The 23,973-nt window shown below is 47.8% G+C and overlaps 1 protein-coding gene across 11 annotated transcripts in view; it reads left to right on the top strand.

Annotated features, from left to right (window-relative positions):
- Window positions 1-23,973, top strand: part of SVOPL (SVOP like) — a 306,199-nt gene that overhangs the window by 40,101 nt on the left and 242,125 nt on the right. For all 11 annotated transcript variants that reach the window (XR_013622418.1, XR_013622419.1, XM_078772099.1 and 8 more), the window contains one exon: window positions 5,188-5,251. Coding sequence is in view for 9 of the 11 variants with exons in the window: in XM_078772099.1 (XP_078628225.1) it covers window positions 5,188-5,251 (64 nt within the window). In the remaining 2 variants the exon portion in view is untranslated. The remainder of the gene's footprint in view (window positions 1-5,187; window positions 5,252-23,973) is intronic.

Below are 23,973 nucleotides of genomic sequence, written 5' to 3'. Positions count from 1 at the left end.
AACTGATTCTACGTTACTTATAAATGCTCCTTCTTTAAAAAAAAAAAAAAAAATTTTTAGAATACATTTCAACCCTTGTTTCTCCTTCACAAATGCTGCACACGTTCTCCTTCACCACGATATATGTCTCGTCTTCTTCAAAAGGATTATTTTTCTTAGGTTTTTGTCTGCTTTGAGCCTCGTTCACAAACCTAATCGCCCCTACCCCACGCCCCACGCCCCAATCATACAGCACAGCATTTCTCCACGTGTCTAACAACCGTTAAAATCTCCATCCCATAATCTTCATCTCCCTCTGTCAAACTTGGGAATATAGAATCAGGAAAAACATATACTCCACCACATCCCCTCAAAGTTTCATGTTTCCCCTTTCTGCAACCTTCCTCACTCCACCCTCACAATGCTTTCCCCTCACCCGCTCCATAAATGCATCCCCCTTACCTCACCCTCGAAAACCTCCCCCACACTCAAACCTTCAACCGTATGCTAACACACTCACTTAGTCAGGGGTCAGGGACACCACACCCTATCTCTAACTGTGTGGACCTCAAGCATCTGGGGCCACCGTTCCAAACTGACAGATCTCTCAATCCAGGCCGCTTCCAATAAACCAGACCTCATTTATTTAACTGAATCTTTCCTCCCCACAGACGTCCCTGACTCCTAAGTATCTCTCCCTGGATATTGCCTCTTCTGGTTTGATCGACCTGTGTATGGTACTGGTCTTACACCTCCCAAACCCCAGGAGTACCTGTGGCTGTGACTATCCCTCTGCTCCCACCTCTTGTTTGTCTGTGTATTGCACCGTCCTCCAAACAATGACGACTCCATGTACATCTCTCTCTCAGATGACATGGACCAACTTTTAATCACTCATCCCAACTCTCTCTTCTTCATATGTGGTGACTTAAATTGTCACCATGTTAATTGGCTGGGTGTTGGTACCTCTCTCACCAGCCACAGCACTTCTACAAAAGACTTCTGTGACTCCATCTGACTGATTCAAGCCGTTAATTTTCCCACCAGAATTTCTACCAATTGAAAATATTCCCCTTCTGGATTTGGTGGTGATTACCTTCCACGCAAATGTATCTTGCTCGTCCTCTGTCCTAATCGGCTCATCTGATGATGTGCTTGTGAAAGTCGACATCTCCTGGGCCATTCTCAGAGAACAGCGCTGGTGAGTCTGGCAGTTCACTCAGGCAAACTGGCAGGGACTACAAGCAGACATTGCACTTCAGGACTGGTCTCCTATATTAACTACTGCCCCTGATATGAACTCAACCTGGGAATTCTTCCACAGAAACCTGCTCTCTCTCTTATCCATAGATTCATCCCATCTCGTCCCTGCACTTTATCCTCTGTCGTCTCCAGTTGATCCATTATTCAGCTTTGGATGGTATCAGTCAACGCCATCTGTAGAAAAGAAGCAACGACAGTAGCATTGCTGCCACCCCCAATAATGGCATATTTACATTAGGTACCGTGATCAAACTTCACAATTGCAGCAACTATGTGGCTTTATAGAGTTTGTTTGAACAATGGTGCTTCCAGCATTTTTACCCTCACCAGAGGAGAGGGTATTGCAATGAGTCCGTTTGTTTGTCTGTCTGTCTGTTTGTCCGCACTGAATAAATATGATTTTCTCTGCAAACGTTGGTCCGATTGAGAGGAAATTTTCACCATAGATGCAACTCCTCCTGTATATTTTTTTTTTACTGAAAATTATGACGTGGTAGGTCACGTGGTACGGGCGCCATCTTGGAAAAACCGAAGAACATTGTATCTCTGAAAGCGCTGCATAGAAAAAATTGAGTTTCATCTCGGGATAAATTGGTGGAGGAAAAAATAATAATGATGTCATCGGTCACGTGGTTCGGCCAACATATTTGTTTTAACGCAAAAGCCTTTAAAAAAACCACTAAAAACACATCCTGGTGAGGGTCTGCAATCTTCGATTGCTTTTTCTTGTCCTCAGTTGTTATTGTGAGTACAGTGAATACAATGCTCTGATAAGGTCATTATTTATTGGATCATTATAATATTTAGAGAATTGAAGAACGAAATAAATGACTGTTCCAATAATATATAACACAAGCAGTCACACATTGAAATATCAACGGCCCTAGATGCTGTGATAATTTTGCATATTATTACATAGATAACCGTGCGCTTTTTCTGTATTATTATATAGAATAAGAAGAGAGGATAGAAGAATCTCTGCATGAAAACCTTAATAGAATAAACTGCTGGACAAACTTGAAAACTGGATACAACAACAACAACACAACAGGCATTTTAAGGCCATTTTTGGGCAACAAGCGCCTTTGGGCTTCATGAAAAGCGCTATACAAAATAAATGAATTATTATTATTTTCCCTGCTAGAGCGGGGGTTAGCCTTGCGGTCTTTCCATGACAATCTTCTCCATTTTGCCCTATTTTATGCATCTCCCCTTGTTAACCCCCTTGCCCACATTTCTTCTTCCACCACCTTTAGCCAAGTCTTTGTCGGTCTTCCCCGTACTCTACTTCCTTCTACATTCATTTCCATCACTCTTTTCAACCAGTCACTTTCATCCTTCCTCAACACATGACCAAACCATCTCAACCTGTTCCTCTTCACAGCATCCATCACAGGCTCTGTTCCCATCATCTTTTTCAATTCATCATTTGTCTTCCTCTCTCTCAACGATACTCCGCACATCCACCAAACCATTCGCATTTCCACCCTTTCCAGCCTTCGTTGCTGCTCTACGTTCATTACCCATGTCTCACTCCCATAAATCATAACACTTCTCACACATGCAGCATACATTTTTCCCTTCAGCTTCAACGACACTCCCCTCCTCATCAGCACGCCACTCAATTCCCGAAACTTCTTCCATGCACATCTCACTCCAGCAACCGTTGCCGAGTCTGATCCACCTTCTCCATTCAGCATGTCTCCGAGGTAGCAAAATGTTTTCACACCTTCCAGCTTCACGTCGTCTCCAAGATCCAAATAAACATTTCCTCCATCTGCAGCTCCCTCTGTGCACACCTTACATTTGAATGTAGCTGCCACACTGGTTAATGACCCTCTCAAACCACTACATTTTTGATGAACCCACTCAGCGCACATTGTACATTGAATGGAGTTCACTCCGACACCCTTCCTGCACACAGCACACGGCCACTTCCCAGTTCTTTCCACCTCACCACATGCTTCACCACTTGCCATCACCTTCGTTTTTCTGATATTCACCTTCAGACCTTTTGTCTCCATACATTCCTTCCATTTGTTCATCTTCTTCAGTCCATCCATACTTTCCGCAATCAACACCAGATAATCTGCATACAACAACCCCAGATCATCTGATCATATTGTTATGTACACTCGATTTCAAATTGCACTACATAGTTCGTTAGGCCCATAGGATTACTAAATCACCATTTATATTAAAAAAAAACTTCCTGTTTTGACTTTCTGGTGGCTTTGACAGGCCCCTCCATTTTGGGGGAGGGAGGGAAGGGAAGGAGGAAAGATTTTCCCATTCAAAGAGTGCTTCATAACCTCAGTGTTGCCCAGGTAAAAAAGGAAGTTGTAATACCCTCTGCCACAAACACCAGGTGGTGCTACACAGTACACATTTTCAAAGAGAATTTACGCTCCTCTCCCGGTCCCAAACCCAAGGCCGGCGCCAGACTATTTTGCGCCCTCGGCAAGGCCAGCTACTTGCATCCCCTCCCCCCCCCCCCCCCAAATTTTTTTTGCTGGAAACATTAGGCACATTATCCAGGAGTTTTTGTTGTAGTATGAAGAGAAGTACTTCTTGTGGCAGCATAGACTTTGGAAGTCTTCGAGCTATTGCTACAAGTTCAGTAATGCGCCCCTCTGATGTCTGCGCCCTAGGCGGCTGCCTAGTTGGCCTAATGGTAGCGCCGGCCCTGCCCACACCCCAGCATGAGGTTGTGGCAACATAGCCAATTTTAACCCCCCTCCCCCTCACACAAGGTTGTATTTGTATTTGTATCCCGAGTAAAGTATATAAGTGTTTATAGCTGGAGTACCCAGCGTTGCTCAAGAGAAAAAGAAACATTAACATCTAGTATTTGAAATGGGGGCAAATATTATGGAAAAGCAATTACATCCAAATCAGAATCCATGACAAATGTCGAATCATTTTACGTTTTTGTTGAATATACGCTGGTGAATGTGCCGTTGATCACATTTCTGAGTTAAGTTTGATGACATTCAGGAAGAAGAAGAAGACTTACCAACAACTTGACCGTTTCCGTAATTGTTTGATTAAATCAGAATTGTTTGATTATTTGTGTTCAAATATCTGGTAATTTTTTTGTATTTATTTATGTGAATGTGTACTTGTATATAACTGTCATTAATCAAAAAGGTTTAAGCACTATAGTGCGATAATTGTTTTTTTAACCCCCCCCCAAAATCGGCCGTTTTTTTCAAAAAAAACAAAAAACATTTTATTATTAATTTGTCTTTAAAAAAAAAACTCTCTGAGAGAAATGGCAACACACAGACAGACAAACAGCTCTTACAGTATAGATGGAGAAGCCAAATTAATAATTTTGTTAAAAGGTCAAGGATCAAAGGTCAGCGTTGTATAAAATCATCAATTTTCATCCGATTGAACTGAAATTTAAATTTACCATTGGAGTTTTGTCATCAAATTTCCAACAAAGCTTTATCATGAGAATATGGAGAAGATAAAATAATAATTTTCTCAAAAGGTCAAAGGGTCAGTGTCACATAAAATCGTCAATTTTCATCCGAATGACCTGAAATTTAAAGAATTTGCATATTGGGTCACTGAATTGGTACACTAATAAAAATCTAGGAGCCAATTGGGTTTTTTTCTAGCTCAAAAGGTCAAAGGTCAAAGCTGCATAAAATCGTCAATTTTCATTTTGTATGTTTAAACCTGATTTCGTCACGTTTAGCCAATGGAAGAAGACGTCTAAATACAAATGGACGCGGATGGGCTTTGCATTTGCATCATTATTGTCTTTGTTATTTTTAGTTCGTTGTCATTATTATTTTGACAAAAGTAAGTTGATAAATGCTGGTAATGCCATGTTCTAGATTTTGCTCTGACAAGCAGTATATATCAGTTCTCACCTTTAAGTGCAAATGCAAAATGATAATTGAAATAATTTGTCTTTTATTCTTAATGCAGGTTTGTGATCCTATCGGAGTTCTTGCCATCGAAGTATAGGGGACGGATTCTCCCTCTAGGCGGGGTACGTGCACTTGTACCAAGCAGCAACCGTATGTGTACGATAAGTGTCATCAGCATGTGCAGCCATTGGCTCGTACTTTTAACTGGCGGTGTGTGAAATGGTGCCTTGTCCTCTTTCACCTTTCTAGGATATGTCCATCATTTGATCTGATGGAGATGTGGAAAAAATACATGCATAAGAGATGACGATGTATAATAATAATAAGTGTGTGTGTGTGTGTGTGTGTGTGTGTGTGTGTGTGTGTGTGTGTGTGTGTGTGTGTGTGTGTGTGTGTGTGTGTGTGTGTGTCTCCTCCATAACTCCAAAATCATGAATCCTAGTGGCTCCAAACTTTGCATGCATACTTTACAAACTCCATGGGAATGCATAAATGAACACTGTTTTTTGGGGTGTGTTTTTCAAAAGGGGTCAACTACCCCTTTTGAAGATGATTAACGGGGTGCTCATAACAAAAAAAAACAAAATAAGCCTTACGAAAATGGCATTGCACCATCTTGGTCAGCCATCTGTCACATCAGTGCCACTCAAGCCGCTACTTTGTTTCAGCCTATTCAAACATGCTTTGCCTTGCAACCATGACAACCTCACAGACTAATTAAAGCATATAATCGAAATCTGGATTCGGATTAGAGGATTGGATCCTGTAGTTAAAATAAGTATTGAAATCTGGAGTGAAATCTGAAAATTTAACATCATTAGCAATTCTTATAAACAAGTGTATTTATTTATTTAATAAAGCAAGGCTGTCATCCCTCCTGCTCTGTTGATGTTCGTTTAAAAAAAAAAATATAACTTTATAATTGTCCCATATTCAGATAAGTTAAAGGATAATTTCCCTGCATATGGGACAATAAAGATTATCTTACTATAATTCACCAAATGTCCGTCTGTCCGTTCCAAGGTACCACAAAAACGGCTTAACCAATCGCAACAATATTTTGGGTGGGTATTCCTGGGACCCCTTGGAGTAAAATAGGCTATATTGTTTTTCCAATTTTTTTCCGAATTTTCCAATTTTCCAGTTTTTCCAAACATGATGGAATAATATTTACTGATATGAACCAGTGATGTGGCTTTTATTGAAATTCTACAAATACTGTTCAGATTTTGATGAGAATTGCGAACCTGCCACAAATGCGGAAGTGGACAGATTACGGCAATGTGCGGGTTTGACAATATCCCAATACAACCATCATTCAATCATAATGTTTAATCATTAATCGTGAAACGTTAATCGTTTTGTTAAATTATCAATGGATGATTGGAATTGAGTGAATACAAGTACGATTTTGAATTCGTAATTGTATTCACCCACCCGTACGGAACTTCCCATCAGGATTTAAATATTTGTTTATGTCACGAATGTTGTTAAAAGTTTATTATATTAATGTGTATTTGTGAATGGAGTTATGCTGTTTGGAATGAAAAAAGAGATATTGAGTTCAAGTGAATGACGGAATGCAGTGACGGTTTTACATTCAAAATGTGAGATTCGCGGATCGCCATATGCAGATTCGCCATTGACTGGGAATGGAACACACATACAGTCACGTGAAAAAGTAAGTACACCCCATGTAAAGTTTTGACTTTTTCAACATATTTCAACATACAGCTATTTGATCTTCATTTCAACAATATTGATAGATAAAGGTGATATAATATAACAAATATCATGAAACATTTACATTTGTAGTCCATTGTATAATTTAAATAAACATAAATGCAAATTTCACATGTGGAAAAAGTAAGTACACCCTTGGCTCTAATAGGTGGTATTGCCCCCTTTGGCAGAAACAACCTCAAGTCGGCGTTTCTTATAAATGTCTACCAGTGTCTCACATCGACTGGGAGAAATTTTTGCCCACTCCTCCATGCAGAATTCTTTCAGCTGTGCGATGTTTGAGTGGTTTCTTGCATGCACAGCTCGTTTCAAATCCCCACAACATCTCGAAGGGATTTAGTTCCGGGCTTTGACTTGGCCATTCCAGAACCCTCCATTTCTTTCTTTTCAGCCATTCCTTGGTGGATTTACTGGTATGTTTAGGGTCATTGTCATGTTGCAAGGTCCACCTTCGGTTGAGCTTCAACTTTCTGACAGATGGCCTCACATTATCCTCAAGCACCCTCTGGTACAATGAAGAATTCATAGTGGTTTGTATGATGGTGTGCTGCCCAGGCCCTGATGCAGCAAAGCTACCCCAAACCATAATATTTCCACCACCATGCTTTACAGTTGGTATCAGGCTCTTGTGGTCAAATGCTGTCTTTGGCTTTCGCCAAACATGTCTTCTGGTACTGTGGCCAAATAGCTCTACCTTTGACTCATCTGTCCAGAGCACATTGTTCCAGAAGTGCTGGTCTTTGCCGAGGTCTTTATTGGCAAACTTTAGTCTTGCCCTGATGTTCTTTCTGGACAGCAAAGGTTTCCTGCGACTGAAGGTGTTACAGGAATGTGGAATTTATTGGTTTCATGCTTTAGCATTTGCCGTTTCTTCATTGTCTGTTTGCATATGGCCTCCCACCTGTGCGTAGCATGGGTACCTCACTAGTTATTATAATTTTTAACTTGATTCTTACCTGCATATGATAGGATAGGATGTCACTCCACTGTACTGGGATCTGTGATACTTGTAGGAAACTCGAATATTCGAACCATCTGTTTTTAAAATTCCCTCCATACTCGTGAGATACCCGTGCTGCGCATGTGTGGGAGGCCAGAAGCAAACAGGCAATGCAGATACGGCGAATGCTAAAGCATGAAACCAATAAATTCCACATTACTGTAGCACCCTCAGTCGCATATCAGACATGGACAGCAAGTTCGTGAAGGACTTCCATGAAAAACGTACCCGTTCGCAAACAAACGGGTACATTCACGTATAGAAACATCGATCGTGGGTCCGTGGTGAATCTGCATATGGCGATCCGCGAAGTTCACGTTTAGAATGTAGAAACCATCGCGGCATGTTGTCATTCACTTGAACTCAATATCTCTTTTCTCATTCCAAACAACATAACTCCAATCACAAATTAATCACAAAATAAATTTTTTCAACATTGTTAATGTTTCCTTCATTGTAAAAACTACCAAGTCAACAGTTAAAAGGATTTTGAGCCGATAGGTGTTACGGCCTTGGCAAGATTGATGGAGACAGCGATCTGTTAGCGTATACACCGCCCAAATAGCTATGTGGAATTCTCTCATGTGGAGATTAAACTCACGTCGTTTGAACTTTGACCGAGCTCATTATTTACTTTTAATGATGTTTATATACGAATCAAAAAGAAGATAATTTGTTTTGGGTCGTCCTTTCTGCATATCTCGTGGCATTGTGAGTTGGAGAGACGACCATGATGGCGGGGAGGGGGTTGGCATTCTCTCAAGCAGGATTCAACCCATGTCCTCATAAAAGGTCTTTGTCGGAGGTCAACGAGTTTGATCAGTGCAGCCGATTGGTGCAGGTGTGCAGAAATCGGTGCAGCCGTTTGTGCTGCACCCGGAAAAATAACGTTATGCGGGAGTCAAAACCTGAAAATGCTAGAGGCCAAAGCTGAAATTGGAAAAACAATATAACCTATTTTACTCCAGGAGGTCCCAGGATTACCCACCCAAAATATTGTTGCGATCGGTTCAGCCGTTTTTGCGGTACCTTCGAATGGACGGATACACAGACAGACGGACGGACATTTGGTGAATTATAGTAAGATGATGGACCCAGATTGTGTCTACTTTAAAGTATTAAAGTCCCCGGAGACCCAAAATATCCGAAAGACCCTTAAAGACCAAGAAGACCCCAACAAACACCAAAGACCCAAAATATCCCAAAGACCCTGAAGACCCAAAACACCCTGAGGACCCAAATGACCCAGAGGACACAAAAGACCCTGAGGACCCAAAAGATCTCGAGGATGCAAAAGACCTTGAGCACCCAAAAGACCCCAATGAACCAGAGGACCCAAAAGACCCTCAGGACTCCATAGACACAAAAGAAGGGTAATTATGTCTCTTACATTGGAATTGTAGACAGTGGCTTGCAAACAGAGCCTCAAGGTCGGTGTACAGAAGCATTTGTTTTAATCACAATAAATACAAGGTGCACCAAGGTGAAATTCGCTGTGCATGATATGCAATGTGCGCAGAGTAAACTGAGTGTTTATTTACATTCATAGGTTGTCTAATAAATAAAGATATAAGCACACCTGACACTAGGCCCAGGCTTCAGACTTTGGCATGCTCACGCGGCTGCACCGTCAATAAACTGGTCCAACCATCATCTTTGACCGGCTTTATACTAGTGTGTATACATTTGTGGGGGGTAGCCAAATGGAGGGTGGTTTGTGCTAGTTGAAGTGATGGATGATTGAGTAGCGCTCGGTGATTGGACAGAGTGTGTCATCAGCGTGGAACATTCGAGAGCTTGGAGAGGAAAAATATGCCGTCTCGCCATCTTGGTCTCTTTTGTGCTGGCTTTCAACGAGGACGGCTGCGGTTGCCTTTTGCTTTCTCTTGGCTGCATGACTGCGTGGCATCGCTCCTCTCGTGCGCGCTCGTGCAGAGAACCTTCAGAGCATTGTGGAGTTTTTGCAACTTTGGAGGAGGGGCGTGTTGTTGGACTGTGGTATTTTTCGGGGCAGCTGGGGCTGCGTTTCACTTGGCGGTGGGGGCGAGGAAGGGCTGGTTGAGTGCCTGCTCACACCTGGCGTTTTCTGACGTATGGGTTCGGCACCATTATCGGGGCGCGTCCCGCACAAGCAGCTTCACCGGCAGCAATGACCAATGCGCCCTCGATGCTTTTTGGGGCCAGGGATGAGGGTTAGCCCTACAGTAAGGGAAGTTATTTTTATGCATCTTTCCCCCTTGTTTGTACAGGGTCCGGCTGGGAGGTGTGACGATTTTCAGAAAACTCGTACACAGTTATTTTTAGTCGAATTTCAATTTTTATTTTTTTTGAAGACTACATATATAATGCCATTTAATACACTGTAACAAAGACATTTAAAAAATGTAATTCATGTTTGAATTGGGTATAACAATGCAAGTGGGGGGTCTAGCGCATGCGTGATGGCTGTTGGTTACTCATTGTTAGGCGCCATTTCAGTAGCCATGGAGCTGTGGACGATTGAACATCGCGTCTTTGTTGTTGAGACGTTTATTCAAACGGGTAGTTCGGTGGTGCTTACACAGCGCAGATTTCGTACTCACTTCAATGTTGGTCGACGTGGCGCCATTCCGTCTCGAAACACAATATTGAAGTGGGTAAAAAACTTCAGGACAACTGGATCTGTGAGGCCGGGAGCAGCTCGGGGAGGTGATCGAACCGTTTGGACCCCGGAAAACATCGAAAGGGTTCGACAAGCTGTGGAGGCCAGCCCTCGTCGATCAGCGGTATGGCACGCTCGCGCTCTACGGATGTCAGACAGATCAGTTCATCGAATTTTGCACTTGGACCTTCATTATCAAGCGTACAAAATCATGGTGCTTCAAGAACTGCAGCAGAATGATTTCGTACGGCGGTTTACGTTCGCAGAAAGAATGCTGGAACTGCTGAGGGATGACACTGTTCTCATCATGAGTGATGAGGCGCATTTTCACTTGTCGGGAAGTGTAAACAAGCAAAATTCCCGATATTGGTCAGCAACAAATCCGCGAGAACTCCATTAAAGACCCCTGCACTGCGAGCGAGTCACTGTGTGGGCCGCATTGAAAAAGTTTACATTGAAAAACCACGCACTATTGAGACCCTTTCAGATGCCATCACCAGAGAAATTCGAGCAATTCCACTTGCCATGGTTGAAAGGTCTATGGACAACTTTTCCGCGCGTCTGCAAGAATGCTTGGACAAGAACGGCCGCCATTTAGATGATGTCATTTTTCAAACATGAATTACATTTTTTAAATGTCTTTGTTACAGTGTATTACATGGCATTATATATGTAGTCTTTAAAAAAATAAAAATTGAAATTCGACTAAAAACAAGTGAATCCTCTTGGATTGCGCTGAGGTTCGGGCATGGAATTTCGAGCCTCGATCATGGTTCGAGCCTCGATCTTGTATACAAAAATAATAATAATAATAATAATAATAAGAACCTTGGGCCGAATCTCGCGCTTCACCAGTGCGCGTGCGCGAATTTACGTCACGTCGGCAGCGAGAAGGGGTTCCCCAACACGAACCAATCAGGAACTGCCACGTCACACTTATATGATCTCAGAATTCCTGTGACAGGAATTCGCGTTACACTGGCTGGAAGTCATTCGCTAGAGGCGCTTCCTCAGCGCTAATAACTGTGTACGAGTTTTCTGAAAATCGTCACACCTCCCTGACGGACCGTGTATATAAATCTAAGTGGAGACGTCTCGTTTAGATAGTAGTTTTACCACAACGTTAATTTTTTTATTCCTTGTTCATTTTGATAAATTGATTTGTGTTGTATTTTCAATGGTGCCGTGTTTCTGTGTCTGGAGGGCTCGGATTAACCCCGTGTGTTCCCGAACAGGTTAGGCTTCGTGCTTTCCCGTGTGCTCAAAAAGATAATCCCGCCAAGGTTCGAAGTACGCCTCGGAGTTAAAGGTCGTTTCGGCTATTCATCTGAGGCCGGTCTTCATCGGCCATGGACAGGACAATATTTATATTTATATATATATATATATATATATATATATATATATGTATATGTATATGTATATGTATATATATATATATATATATATATATATATATATATATATATATATATATATATACATATATATATATATATACATATATATATATATATACGTATGTATATATATACATATATATATATATATATATATATACGTATATATATATATACATATATATATATATATACATATATATATATACATATATAACTGTGAGAAATAGTAGAAACTCCACAGTACGAGCAGGGCGTCTCATTTGCATTGAATAAATAATCGGGAGATTGAATAAGACGTGGACGTAGCTTCAGGGCTTCGATCTTTAATTCGACAAGCTTTCGACCAACAAAGGTCTTCTTCTGAGTCGGCCCCAAGTTCAACGGAAGTATATATATATGTATATATATATATATATACATATATATATATATATACATATATATATATATATATATATATATATATATATATATATATATATATATATATATATATATATATATTGTTACGGACGCGGTTTAGATGTTATTATGGGCCGAGCGGATGGTCCACCGCGACCGTTACAGGATCCCCGATTGGCCCGACTCCCCCAACGTTGACCAGATCGCACCACAGATATTCAATTTGTAAACCTCTAAAGCGACCGAAAGAGAAGGAAAAGAGAAGAAGACAGAGTACGGAGGAATAACAGGATTTATTATACACACAAGCAAAAAGAAGGAGCGATCAAAATTATTTACAAGCAATGGATGGAAGAAGCAGTCACACAGTGCATCGTTAGCTTATACTAGTCAATTTACTTAACCCCAGGACAACGATTAGGACAGACGACGTTCACACTAACACGGGGGATATTGCAGGCAGGTATGGCTTGAGGATGGATGGTTGTTTTTGGGAGGCAATGGAGGGTCCAGCGTGGATTGCTGCCTGGCGCGTCCTTTTCGTGGCCTGCGGCCCCTTAGCTGCCCCCTTAGCTGCAGCGCAGCTGGTCGCACGATGGCTCGCACACACCTGCTCGTTCAGGCGTCTTCCTTCTCCCCAGCAACAACGAGCGACAGCAAGCAAGAGGACGGGGTCAGAGCAAGAGGACGGGGTCAGAGCAAGAGGACGGGGTCAGAGCAAGAGGACGGGGTCAGAGCAAGAGGGTGGGGTCAGAGGAAGAGGGTGGAGTGCGTCCTGCGGCGGCTTATATTGGTCTCCTCACCGAACCTTCACGCACTTTCTCGGGGGTTCCCGCTCCGCCCTCTCTTAGCCAAACCCCTTGTTCTGGGTTGGATGAGCGGGGCCGACTTACTCCTCCCCCCTATGACGAGGGGGGCGACCCGTCTTCTCTAGCCACTCCCCTTGTTCGTAATGGCCGCAAATGGCGAAAACCGGTCAGCAGCTGCAGGTAAGGCGCCGTCACGTTGCACAGCAGTTCAGTACTGCAATAAACGGTTGCTGTCAAAGCTCAAGTGGGGGAATCCCTGGCACTTGAGCTGCCATGGATCATCGGAGGGGCCTACGCTTTATTTCGTTTGATGCAATGCAGAGTCAATCTAGTGGGAAACACATATTTAGCCGAACATAGAATAAGGAAATAAACTATTTAAAAAGATATATCGTGGCCTGTGTGTAAGTTTCATGGAATTAACTAGGAGGACGGCTGCGACCATTATTTACATTACGAGGGTGTTACACACAACAAAACCATACTTTTCACATTCGTTACACTTTCTCCAAAATTGTTACACTTCTCAAAACCGTTACCCTTCTCAAAACCGTTACACTTCTCAAATTCGTTACAATATATATATATATATATATATATATTGTGGTGCTGCGCACACACGACTCGATTGCCAGAGAGGTAGGCCACAACGCGTTTGTATAACAGAGTCTTTATTCAAAGCTCGTACTTCAGCACTGCGCGGGCTCGAGCTTAGAGCCCGCATATATGTGCCGAGGCTACACCTAGTCCCCGGGCGTGGCCGATCGGTCGAAAGGCGGGGCATGTGCTTTCGTCCCCCGCCTGGACGCTCGCGCCACCCACTGGTGCGCGGAATTATTGCCCCTTGTGCCCGCCACACGCGCCCCCCCAGAATTCCCGCGCACCTGAAGGGCGAGTTTGCGGGGAAGCAGGATGACCCGGCCGAAACGCCCCCTGGCGATGGGTGCAGGGCTGGGGGGTAGCGGGCCTGGGGGGTGCCGGGGGTCCGACCGCCGGGGGGCAGCCTCGACGCGGAGGAAGAGCTGCTTGCGGGGGGTGGTCCGGATCGAGGTGGGCCGGCTTGAGGCGGTCCACGGAGATGCGATCCAGGGCACCGCCGATGTCGATGGTGAAAACTTTGTCCCCGGACTCCAGAACGCGGAAGGGCCCGTCGTACGGGGGCCGTAGCGGTACCCGGTGGGCGTCATGCCGGACGAAGACGTACTTTGCCGTGCGAAGCTCCGGGGCGACGTGGGAAGGTGGGCAACCGTGGTGTGCCATCGGAACCGGGGCGAACCTCCGGGCAGTCTCCTGAAGGGCGGAGCGCTGTTGTGCCGCGGACCAAGGAGCCGTGGAGTCGGGGATAAATTCACCCGGTACCTGCAGTGGTTGCCCGAAGACCAGCTCCACCGAGGACGCGCGCAGGTCGCCCTTGGGCGCCGTCCTGAGGCCCAGCAGGACCCAGGGGAGTCTGTCGACCCAGCCGCCATTGCGGAGGCTGGCCCGGAGCACGGCCTTCATTGAGCGATGAAAGCGCTCGCACAGGCCATTGGCCTGGGGGTGGTAGGCCTTGGTGCGGTGTAGTCTCACCCCGAGCCATTGCGCCACGGCGAGATGTCCGAGGGGGCACCAAACCGGGCAACCCAAGTGGCGATGAAGGCTTGCGCCACATCAGCCGCAGACGTCGCTGCCAATGGGACGGCCTCCGGCCACCGTGTGGTGCGGTCCACCATGGTGAGCAGGTGGGTGAACCCCCGCGAGGGGGGGGGAGAGGTCCCACCAAGTCGACGTGCACGTGGTCGAACCGACGCTCGGGCACCGCAAACGGGGCCAACGGGGCCTGGGTGTGGCGGTGGACCTTTGCACGCTGGCACGCGAGGCACGTCCTGGCCCAGTCGCAGACGTCCTTCCGGAGGCCATGCCAGACGAACTTCGCCGCGACGAGCTTCTGGGATGCCTTCGTGCCCGGGTGGGACAGGCCGTGGATGGCGTCGAAAACTGGGCACCGCCAGCCAGCGGGCACGATGGGGCGAGGCCCACCAAGGGAGACGTCGCGCCCGTGGCGGGCCGCGGCCACGCCCGCGGCGTCGAACGGCACCTCGTTGACACGGAGGCCCATGACGGTGGTCCGCAAGGCCTGGACGCCGGGGTCGGCGGTCTGGTCCTCCCCCATCTGGGCATAGTCGACCCCGAAGTGGACCACGTGCACGATGGACCGGGAAAGGCAATCCGCCACCGGGTTGTCTTTACCCGCCACGTGACGGATGTCCGTTGTGTACTCAGACACGGCAGAGAGGTGACGCTGCTGCCATGCCGACCATGGCTCGGCGACATTGGCCATCGCGAACACAAGGGGCTTGTGGTCGACGAAAGCCGTGAACGGGCGGCCCTCCAGCAGATGGCGGAAGTGTCGGACTGCCAGGTGGAGCCCGAGCAGCTCGCGGTCGAAGGTGCTATAGCGGCGTTCTTGCGGGCGAAGCTTCCGGCTAAAAAACGCCAGCGGTTGCCAAGCACCACGCACCCATTGCTCGTGCACCACGCCCACCGCGTAGTCCGACGCGTCGGTGGTGAGGGCGATCGGTGCATCGGGCGCCGGGTGCGCCAGCATGGTGGCGTCGGCCAGGGCCAGATTTGCACCCGCAAACGCCGCGGCCATCGGCTCCGACCAGGCGATGTCACCTTTGCCCGGCTTGCTCGTGCAAGGGGCGGAGGAGCTGGGCGACGTGGGGCACGAAGCGGTGGTAAAAATTTACCATGCCCAGGAACTCCTGGAGCCCCTTGATCGTGCGGGGCCGCCGGAAATCGGTAAATGGCCGGCCCCCTGCCTGGTGATGCGGTGCCCCAAGAAGTCGATGGTGGCGACGCCGAAACGGCACTTGGCGGGGTTGATGATTAGGCCATGCTGGCCCAGGCATTCGAAAAGCGTGCGGAGGTGGAGCAGGTGCTCCTCCCGGGACGCGCTCACAACTAGGACGTCGTCCAGGTAGACAAACAGGAAAGGTAAGTCACGCAAGACGCTGTCCATAAGCCGCTGGAATGCCTGGGCCGCATTTTTCAACCCGAAAGGCATTCTCAGGAACTCGAAGAGGCCGAAAGGGGTGATGACGGCCGTCTTCGGGACGTCGTCCGGTTGGACGGGGACCTGATGGTAGCCCCGGATGAGGTCCACCTTGGAAAACACGGTCGTGTTTGCCAACCGGGCGGAATAGTCCTGAATATGGTAGTCCCCGCACGGCCGCCATCCCCCGCCGGGCTTCGGCACAATGTGCAGAGGAGAAGCCCAAGCGCTGTTGGAGCGCTGTATGATCCCCAGCCACTCCAGCGTGGCGAACTCAGCTTTCGCCACCGCGAGCTTCGTGGGCTCGAGTCGGCATGCCCGGGCATCGACCGGCGGCCCGACCGTGGGTATATGGTGCTCCACCCCGTGTTTAACGGCCACCGCTGAGAACGTTGGCCGCGTGAGGGCCGGGAAACTGGCGAGGAGGCGGGTAAAGTCGTCCGCTGTCAGAAGCGTGCAAACTAAACTCGCCGGGACGGAACCTTCCAGCAAGCCGCTTGGCAAGCCGCTCAGTGAGCAGCTCAATGAGCCGCTCAACGAGCCGCTCAGCGAACAAGTGAGCGAGCTAAAGGTTTCGGCCTGGACGAGCCGTCTGCACTTCACGTCGACCAACAGCCCATTCGCACATAGGAAGTCCGCACCGAGCAGTGCCATTGGCACGCTGGCGGTCACGAACGACCTTTGAAAGCGCTGCCCTCTGAACCGCAAGGAGAGGCAACGCTTCCCAAATGTGTGGATGGGTGTACCGTTGGCGGCAAGCAAAGTGGGGCCCCGGCCCGCGGTTTGCTTGTCGGACGTGGAGGCGGGGAGGACGCTTACCTGCACTCCTGTGTCGCAAAGGAAACGGCACCCGGACAAGGTGTCCGTGATGAACAGGAGGCTGCTGGAATGGCCGACGCTCAGGGCCGCTAATGAGCGCCGGCCCGGTCATTTCCCAACCTGTCAAAAGAGCACGGCGGGCGACACGTTTTAGCCTTGCGGCCGAACCTGGCGTGGTAGTAGCACCAGGTTTGCGGCTGCGGCAGCTGCGGTGGCCGTGGTGGTGGCGGCGGCGGTGGTGGGCGGGGCGCAGCAGCGGCCACGAGGGAAGCCGAGGGCTCTGCCCCGGGATCCACGACGGCAGCACCTTAACCCGACCGCGTGTCGCACGCCGCGAAAAACTTGTCGGCCTCTACGGCCAGGGCGTGGCGTTCCTTTATTTTGGAACCGGCCAGCGCGAGGCGTACCTGTACAGGTAGCTGGCGTAGGAAAAGCGCCCGGAATAAGAAATCCGGTGGCTGGACCCCAAGCAGCGACAGCATAAAATCCATCCGCACGGATGGTCGCGTGTCGCCGAGTTCGGGAAGGTCCAGGAGGCGGTCGGCCCATTCGATCTCCGGGAGGCCGGGTCTCGTCCGCCGTTATGCCTCGGAGCTGAAATTGGGCTTTGGCCTGCACGAACCAAACGTCGGCCTGTGCTTCCCAAAACTCCGGGAGTTTGACTGCGACGGCGTTGGTGGCCATGGTGCGTTCGGTGGTCAGCGACGGCTGAACCAATCGGGGTCACCAGTGTGGTGCTGCACACACACGAATCGATTGCCAGAGAGGTAGGCCACAACACGTTTGTATAACAAAGAGTCTTTATTCAAAGCTCGTATTTCAGCACTGCGCGGGCTCGAGCTTAGAGCCCGCATATATGTGCCGAGGCCACGCCTAATCCCCGGGCGTGGCCGATCGGTCGAAAGGCGGGGCATGTGCTTTCATCCCCCGCTTGGACGCTCGCGCCACCCACTGGTGCGCGGAATTATTGCCCCTTGTGCCCGCCACAATATATTTATATTTATATATATATTTAGCATTCCTGGTGCTGGTGTTGATGTTGCCTGGTTTTGGCTTAGCGGTTAGGGTGCCGGCTTGGGATCCTAGGATCCTGGGTTTGAATCCCGGTCGATCGCTGAATTAACGACGGGGGGGTTGACTCAGCCTGTCATCCTTCCGAGGTCGGCAAATTGAGTACCAGCTTGCTGGGATGAATGATCACGGTGTGTACCCCGATTTAGAATAGGTACACAATATCCCTGCGCATCGTAAGAGCGTGACCAAGGGTTGGCGTCAGGAAGGGCATCCGGCCATAAAAACATTACCTGAAACAGGGAACCATGATTGTCATGGGGCCCACAAGGCTAACCCCCACTGTAGCGGGGAAAATGGCCTTAAAACGATCATTCATATATATATATATATATATATACATATACATATATATATATATATATATATATATATATATATACATATATATACATATATATATATACGTATATATATATATATATATTATATACATATATACATATATATATATATATATATATATACATATATATATATACATATATATATATACATATATATATATACATATATATATATACATATATATACATATATATATATATATATATATATATATATATATATATATATATATATATATATTGTAACGAATGTGGAAACGTTACAATGTGAACGTTACAAACGTACGGTACCACCCTGTAATGTAAATAATGGTCGCAGTCAGCGTCCTAGTTAATTGCATGAAACGTACACGCAGGTCACGATATATCTTTTAAATAGTGTATTTCCTTATTCCATGTAGGCTAAGTATGTGTTTTCCCACTAGATTGACTTTGCATTGTATCAAACAAAATAAGCGTAGGCCCTTCCAATTTCCCCAAAACCTCCCTTCCAATTGCCTTCCGCATTTTGGCCGGTTTTCTTCAAACCACCATTGGCGACGAGGTAAGGTTGGGGAAGAAAGGCGTGTCTCCACCTCGTCATAAGAGGGAAGGAGTGAACCAGCCCTAACAGCCAATCAACACCGCGGTGAGTGACCCGGTAGGCGTGCCCTCGGAGTCGGCGGCTTGATTTCGCTCGAGGTGATAAAAGCGACTGCAAGGGACTGCTTGGAGATGATGACCCTGGGAGAGGAGCAAAGAGGCTGCACCAAAAAGAGGCGGTGAGATGCGAAACGCTCCAAGCCAAAGAGGAGAGGTACTCGGCAAGGAAACCAGCTTTGGAGAGACGCGCTGAAAGGAGGGAGATGGCCCCACCCCCAGAAGAGGAGCAGGTGTGCCGAACCAGCGCGTGACGTCTACCGCAGTGGAGACACGACGGAGGGTTTCCCGCCAAAACCGCGAGGAATTGCGAACTGCGGCCTCCCTCTCAAGCAATCCATCTCAAGCCTTACCTGCCCGCATTATCCCCTGTGTAAGTGTGAACGTCCTGTCCTGCTCGTTGTCTTGGGGCTAAGTAAAAATGAATAGTGTAAGTTAACGATTCGCTGTGTTACTGCTTCTTCCATCCATTGCTTGTGTGTGTATAATAAAATCTGTTCTTCCTCCGTATTCTTCTTCTTCTTCTTTTTCATTCTCTTTCGGTCGCTTTAGAGATTTCCCGATTGAATCTCTGTGGGGCGATCTGGTCAACGTCGGGTGGAATCGGGTTTTAATCGGGGAGTAACTGTTCGGACGCGGTTAAATACACCACCGCTCGGTCAATATAACATCTAAAACCCTCGTCTGTAACATTTGGTGTCGAGGAGTTGGATTCGGACCTGGGACTAAATTTGTTAGGCCCAAATTTTGGAACACCAATTGTACCATCAGGGTAACAATTGGTGTTGGGAAGTAGAATTCGATCCGGAGCGCGTTTCACGCGCTCGAAATTATAACGGCGAAATTTAATTTTGTTTTACGAAAATATAAAACCCGAATTTTGAGATCGCGCCATGGACAATCAAGGCGATCGGATGTCGGTGGGAGAGATAGACAGGGTGGAATCGACCCAGGACCTCGGGGAAATGTATGTGGAGGAAAGGGTGGAGGAGAGTAAAGAAGGTGTGCTTGAGGGGGTATCAGGCGCACGAAATGGCGTCCACGCGCACGTGGGTGTAGCGGCACCAAATTTATCCGCGGCCGTGGTCGCGGTAGCCGAACCCGAGATGCCAATGAATTGGAACCTGTTTATGAAACAGATGATGGCCTTTATGGTAAAAACAGACGATAATTTCAAAGGGATGGAAAACAGGATGGGAAACCAAATGGGGGTAATGGGGAACCGGATGGATGCTCAGGGTGAGCGATTGGAGGGCCAAATGGGGGTAATGAGGAACGAAGCGAGGGGTACCGGTGAGGAGTTAGACAAGAAATTTGGGAAGTTCGACAAAAATTTTGAGGGGTTAGACAACGGGATAAAGGAGGTAAAGAATGGGTTAACGGGGGTGGAAAACAGAATGGCTGCCCAGGAAAATCAGTTAGAGGGGGTAAAAAATGGGTTAATGGGGTTAGAAAATAGGATGGAGGACAAATTGCGGGAAATAGGGGAACAATCTGCCAGGGAAATCAAACAAATGGGAGAGCAAATAGAGGAGGTGAAAATCGGGGTAGAAACCAAACTGGATGCTCAGAGGGATGAATTGGGACAGATGAGGGTGGCATCTACAAAAGAGATGGAGGAAATACGACGAGGGGTAAGTGAGGAGGTTTCGGGGCTGCGTGAGGAGGTAAAGCGAGGTGAGAAGCGTATGGAGAAAGAAGTGAGGAATAATACGGCTAAGTTACAAGGGGGAATAGAAGATCTGACGGAGGAGGTGGAACAGCTGACAGAGGGACAAACTAAGTTAGTGGAGCAGGTTCAAAGGAACACTGCAGTACTCGGAGGGTTAAAGGCGACACAAAAAGAAATTAAAAACGAATTAATAGCGACACAGAGGCAATGTCAGATGGTACGGGAGGAACTGACAATGAGGGTGGACGAGGTGACAGAGATAATGGAGACAAAGGACCGGCAGGTGAGGATGCACATAGAGACGGTCACGGTAGCCTTAGAGGACGAACTTGAGGAGACGCACCGAGAAATAAAAGAGGTTAAACAAAAATTAGAGGAAGTGGAGGAAGAGGTGAGTGAAATTAAGAAGAGACGGAGGGAAACTAAAAGGGAGATAAAGGAGGAAGTCATGGAATATGTACAAGGTCTGTGTTCAAATCATGATGAGGTGCTCACTAACCAAATAAAAAGTTTGCAGGTGGCAAAGGAGGTGCGGAGACGAAGTACGGAGGTGAGTGGCAATGTATATGATGTGAGGAAAGCTTCAGTCGGCTTGGGGATTGGTTTGGATCCGGGTGTTCGTGAAAGGCCGTTGGTGAAGTGTGTGACAGGTCAGGTGTGCGAAAAAAGAGGTGTGCGAGAATGTCCGACCATGGGGTGTGTGAGGAAAAAGTGCACGCCGAGGAGTGAGTGTGCCGTCAAGAGTGAGTTGGTCGAAGCGCGTGTGCGAGGGGGTACATGGAAGCGCGGTGTGGTGAGTGTTACGGAGGAAGTAACGAGAGAGTGTACACCTGTGGTGAGTGTTACAGAGGATGTAACGAGAGAGTGTACACCTGTGGTGAGTGTTACAGAGGATGTAACGAGAGAGTGTACACCTGTGGTGAGTGTTACAGAGGATGTAACGAGGAAGTGTACGCCTGTGGTGAGTGTTACAGAGGATGTAACGGGAGGGTGTGCGCGAGAAAGGTGTGTAACGGACGGGTGCATGAGGAAAGAGTGTGTTGTCGAGAGTAAGGGTGAGTGCGCGGTCAAGAATGGAGGTGAGAGTAGTGAGAGTGAAACGGAGCGTGAGTTGGTTATGACAGGTGAGCGAGGATGTACACCTGGAATGGAAGGATGCACACCTGGAATGGTAGAGCGTGTGTGGGAAGGCACATTTGAGTTGGTGGTGAGGCACGTGGTTGGGTGTGCGAATGAGAGCACACCTGTGATTGTCACAGAGGAAGTGACCGAGGAGGGGGCGCGAAGAGGTGTGTTGGTGAGGTGTGCAACCAACGAATGTGTGCCAAAGTGTTCGGTGGTCGGGTGTGTGACCAAGTCGGCGAGCGGAATGAGTGTACCGAAGTGTGTAAGGAAAGGTACGAGGAGAATGGGAACAGCTGCATGTATGAGCAAGAAAGGGGTAGCGTATGCATGTAAGCGTCCAGGTGAAGCGGCGACGGTAACCAGGTTAGAGGTTAGAACGACTTATAGCCGAATCGGGCCCTCGGTGCGCGTCGGGCAGCTTCGCGTGCCGCGAGGACCAGCGGGGATCCGAACCACGGCGGTTTCGAAAGAACCGCCGTACGCGATCCGCGCTGTGCCTCGCTTGGAACGGCCGCGTCCGGGCTCCACTAGGCGGAGCGGGCAGCTGGATAGGAAGGGTCGTTATGGCGACCACGTTTTGTTGAGACGTGCCGGCAGGTCGAGATCGGGACATTGGATGGCTCCACGCCGAGGTGGTGCGTGGGAACTCGGCCCGGGTAAGCCCTCGCCCCTGCCCCGAATGCGGGACGCATCCAGCCGCCAGCACAAAAGAATTCGCGTTCATTGCTCGGCTGTACGAAGCCGGGCTGTAGATGTGAATTGGCGCACCGAGAGGATGTAATAAGTAGACGGGTGATGGTGATAGTGATAGTGAATTGATACGAAATTTGTAATAGTGGGTAGAATTGGCAGTAAATGGAAAATTTTTGAATTGGTTGGAATCTGGACGAACAAAATTGATAGTGAGAGACCCCCGATGTGGAGGGATGGCAAATCCACCATCCCTCACAGGTGGGGGCAAATGCGCAATAGTTTATGGGGTGGCTATGACAACCGAGCCAGGGAGGGATTGGATAATTGTAGGGATCTAGCGAAGATGACATTAGGTAACGTTAAGTTTAGTTAGTGACTGATACCTGTAGTGGGGACGCAGGTAGATTAGTGTGGATTATAATGACGTGGGAGCGCAATAGTTTAAAGGGACGACTGGGAAGTGCAAGTTTCAGAGGGGAGTAGTTAGCTGAGATGATGCCGTGTGTGTGAGGATTGAACAGGTGAGAATGGAACAGGTGTGATTGCACAGGTGTGCAACTGAACAGGTGAATGGAGCAGTGTATGAGGGAGTAGTGGTGATTGCGTGTTGTGCTGACCAAATGGTCCAGGAAGAAAGGAGGGTGCAGGTGGCACCAGGTATGATTGCACAGGTGTGCAACGACAGGTGAATGGAGGACAGGTGTGTGGAATAAATGGTTGTATGGAATAAATGGTATGGAGTAGTGGAATGGATGGTCGTGGAGTGAGAATGGTGGAAATTGTGGAGTGGAGTGGATGGTGCGAAGGTGTGAATGGGGGAAGAGTGGACCCCCATCACGGATACCCGGGGCGGGTAGTGTAAGTGTTAGGTAGAGGGTACAGGTAAATTGTGGTTGGATATTGGCATCTGTGGTGCGGGTGACAGAATGGTATGTGGATGGGTGCGTTGGTGTTGTGGAAATGGCTGGGCGTGTAGCCTGTTAGTGTGTGTAGTTGGTTTGGGCACTCCACCACTGTGAGGATGTCGGCCAGGTGAGGCCGCAGGTGGGCTCTGGGAGCCGGTAGTAGTTGTTGTGGATGGGGCCCGAGGATCCGGAGGACGGACCTGGGTAGCCCAGTGCCAGAGGGCACCATGGGGTGACAGAGCCAGGAGAGGGGCTGTCCCCAGTTAGTTAGGTTAGGGTGAGGAGCTAGGTAAGCTCGGGTGGCAACTACAGTGGTGGAGGTGTGCAGGTGGGTAGACCTGTTGGGAGAGCTAGACGTCGCAGCCCAGAAATTGTGCGAGAGCACCGGGAGATGAATCGGGGAAGTGAGACCCCAAATTGAGAAGCACCACAGTTGGTCAATGGGAATTGGTTTTTAGAACCCATAGTGTAAGTTGGCCAATGGATTGGCAGGGAAAGACCCCGGGTAGTGTAAAGTGTGTTAAAGTCATTTAGAAAA

The sequence above is a fragment of the Myxine glutinosa genome, chromosome 1 (genome assembly GCF_964187855.1).
Source record: "Myxine glutinosa chromosome 1, kmMyxGlut1.1, whole genome shotgun sequence".
Classification (NCBI taxonomy): domain Eukaryota; kingdom Metazoa; phylum Chordata; class Myxini; order Myxiniformes; family Myxinidae; genus Myxine; species Myxine glutinosa.
This window is presented reverse-complemented; position numbering and strand designations above follow the sequence as displayed.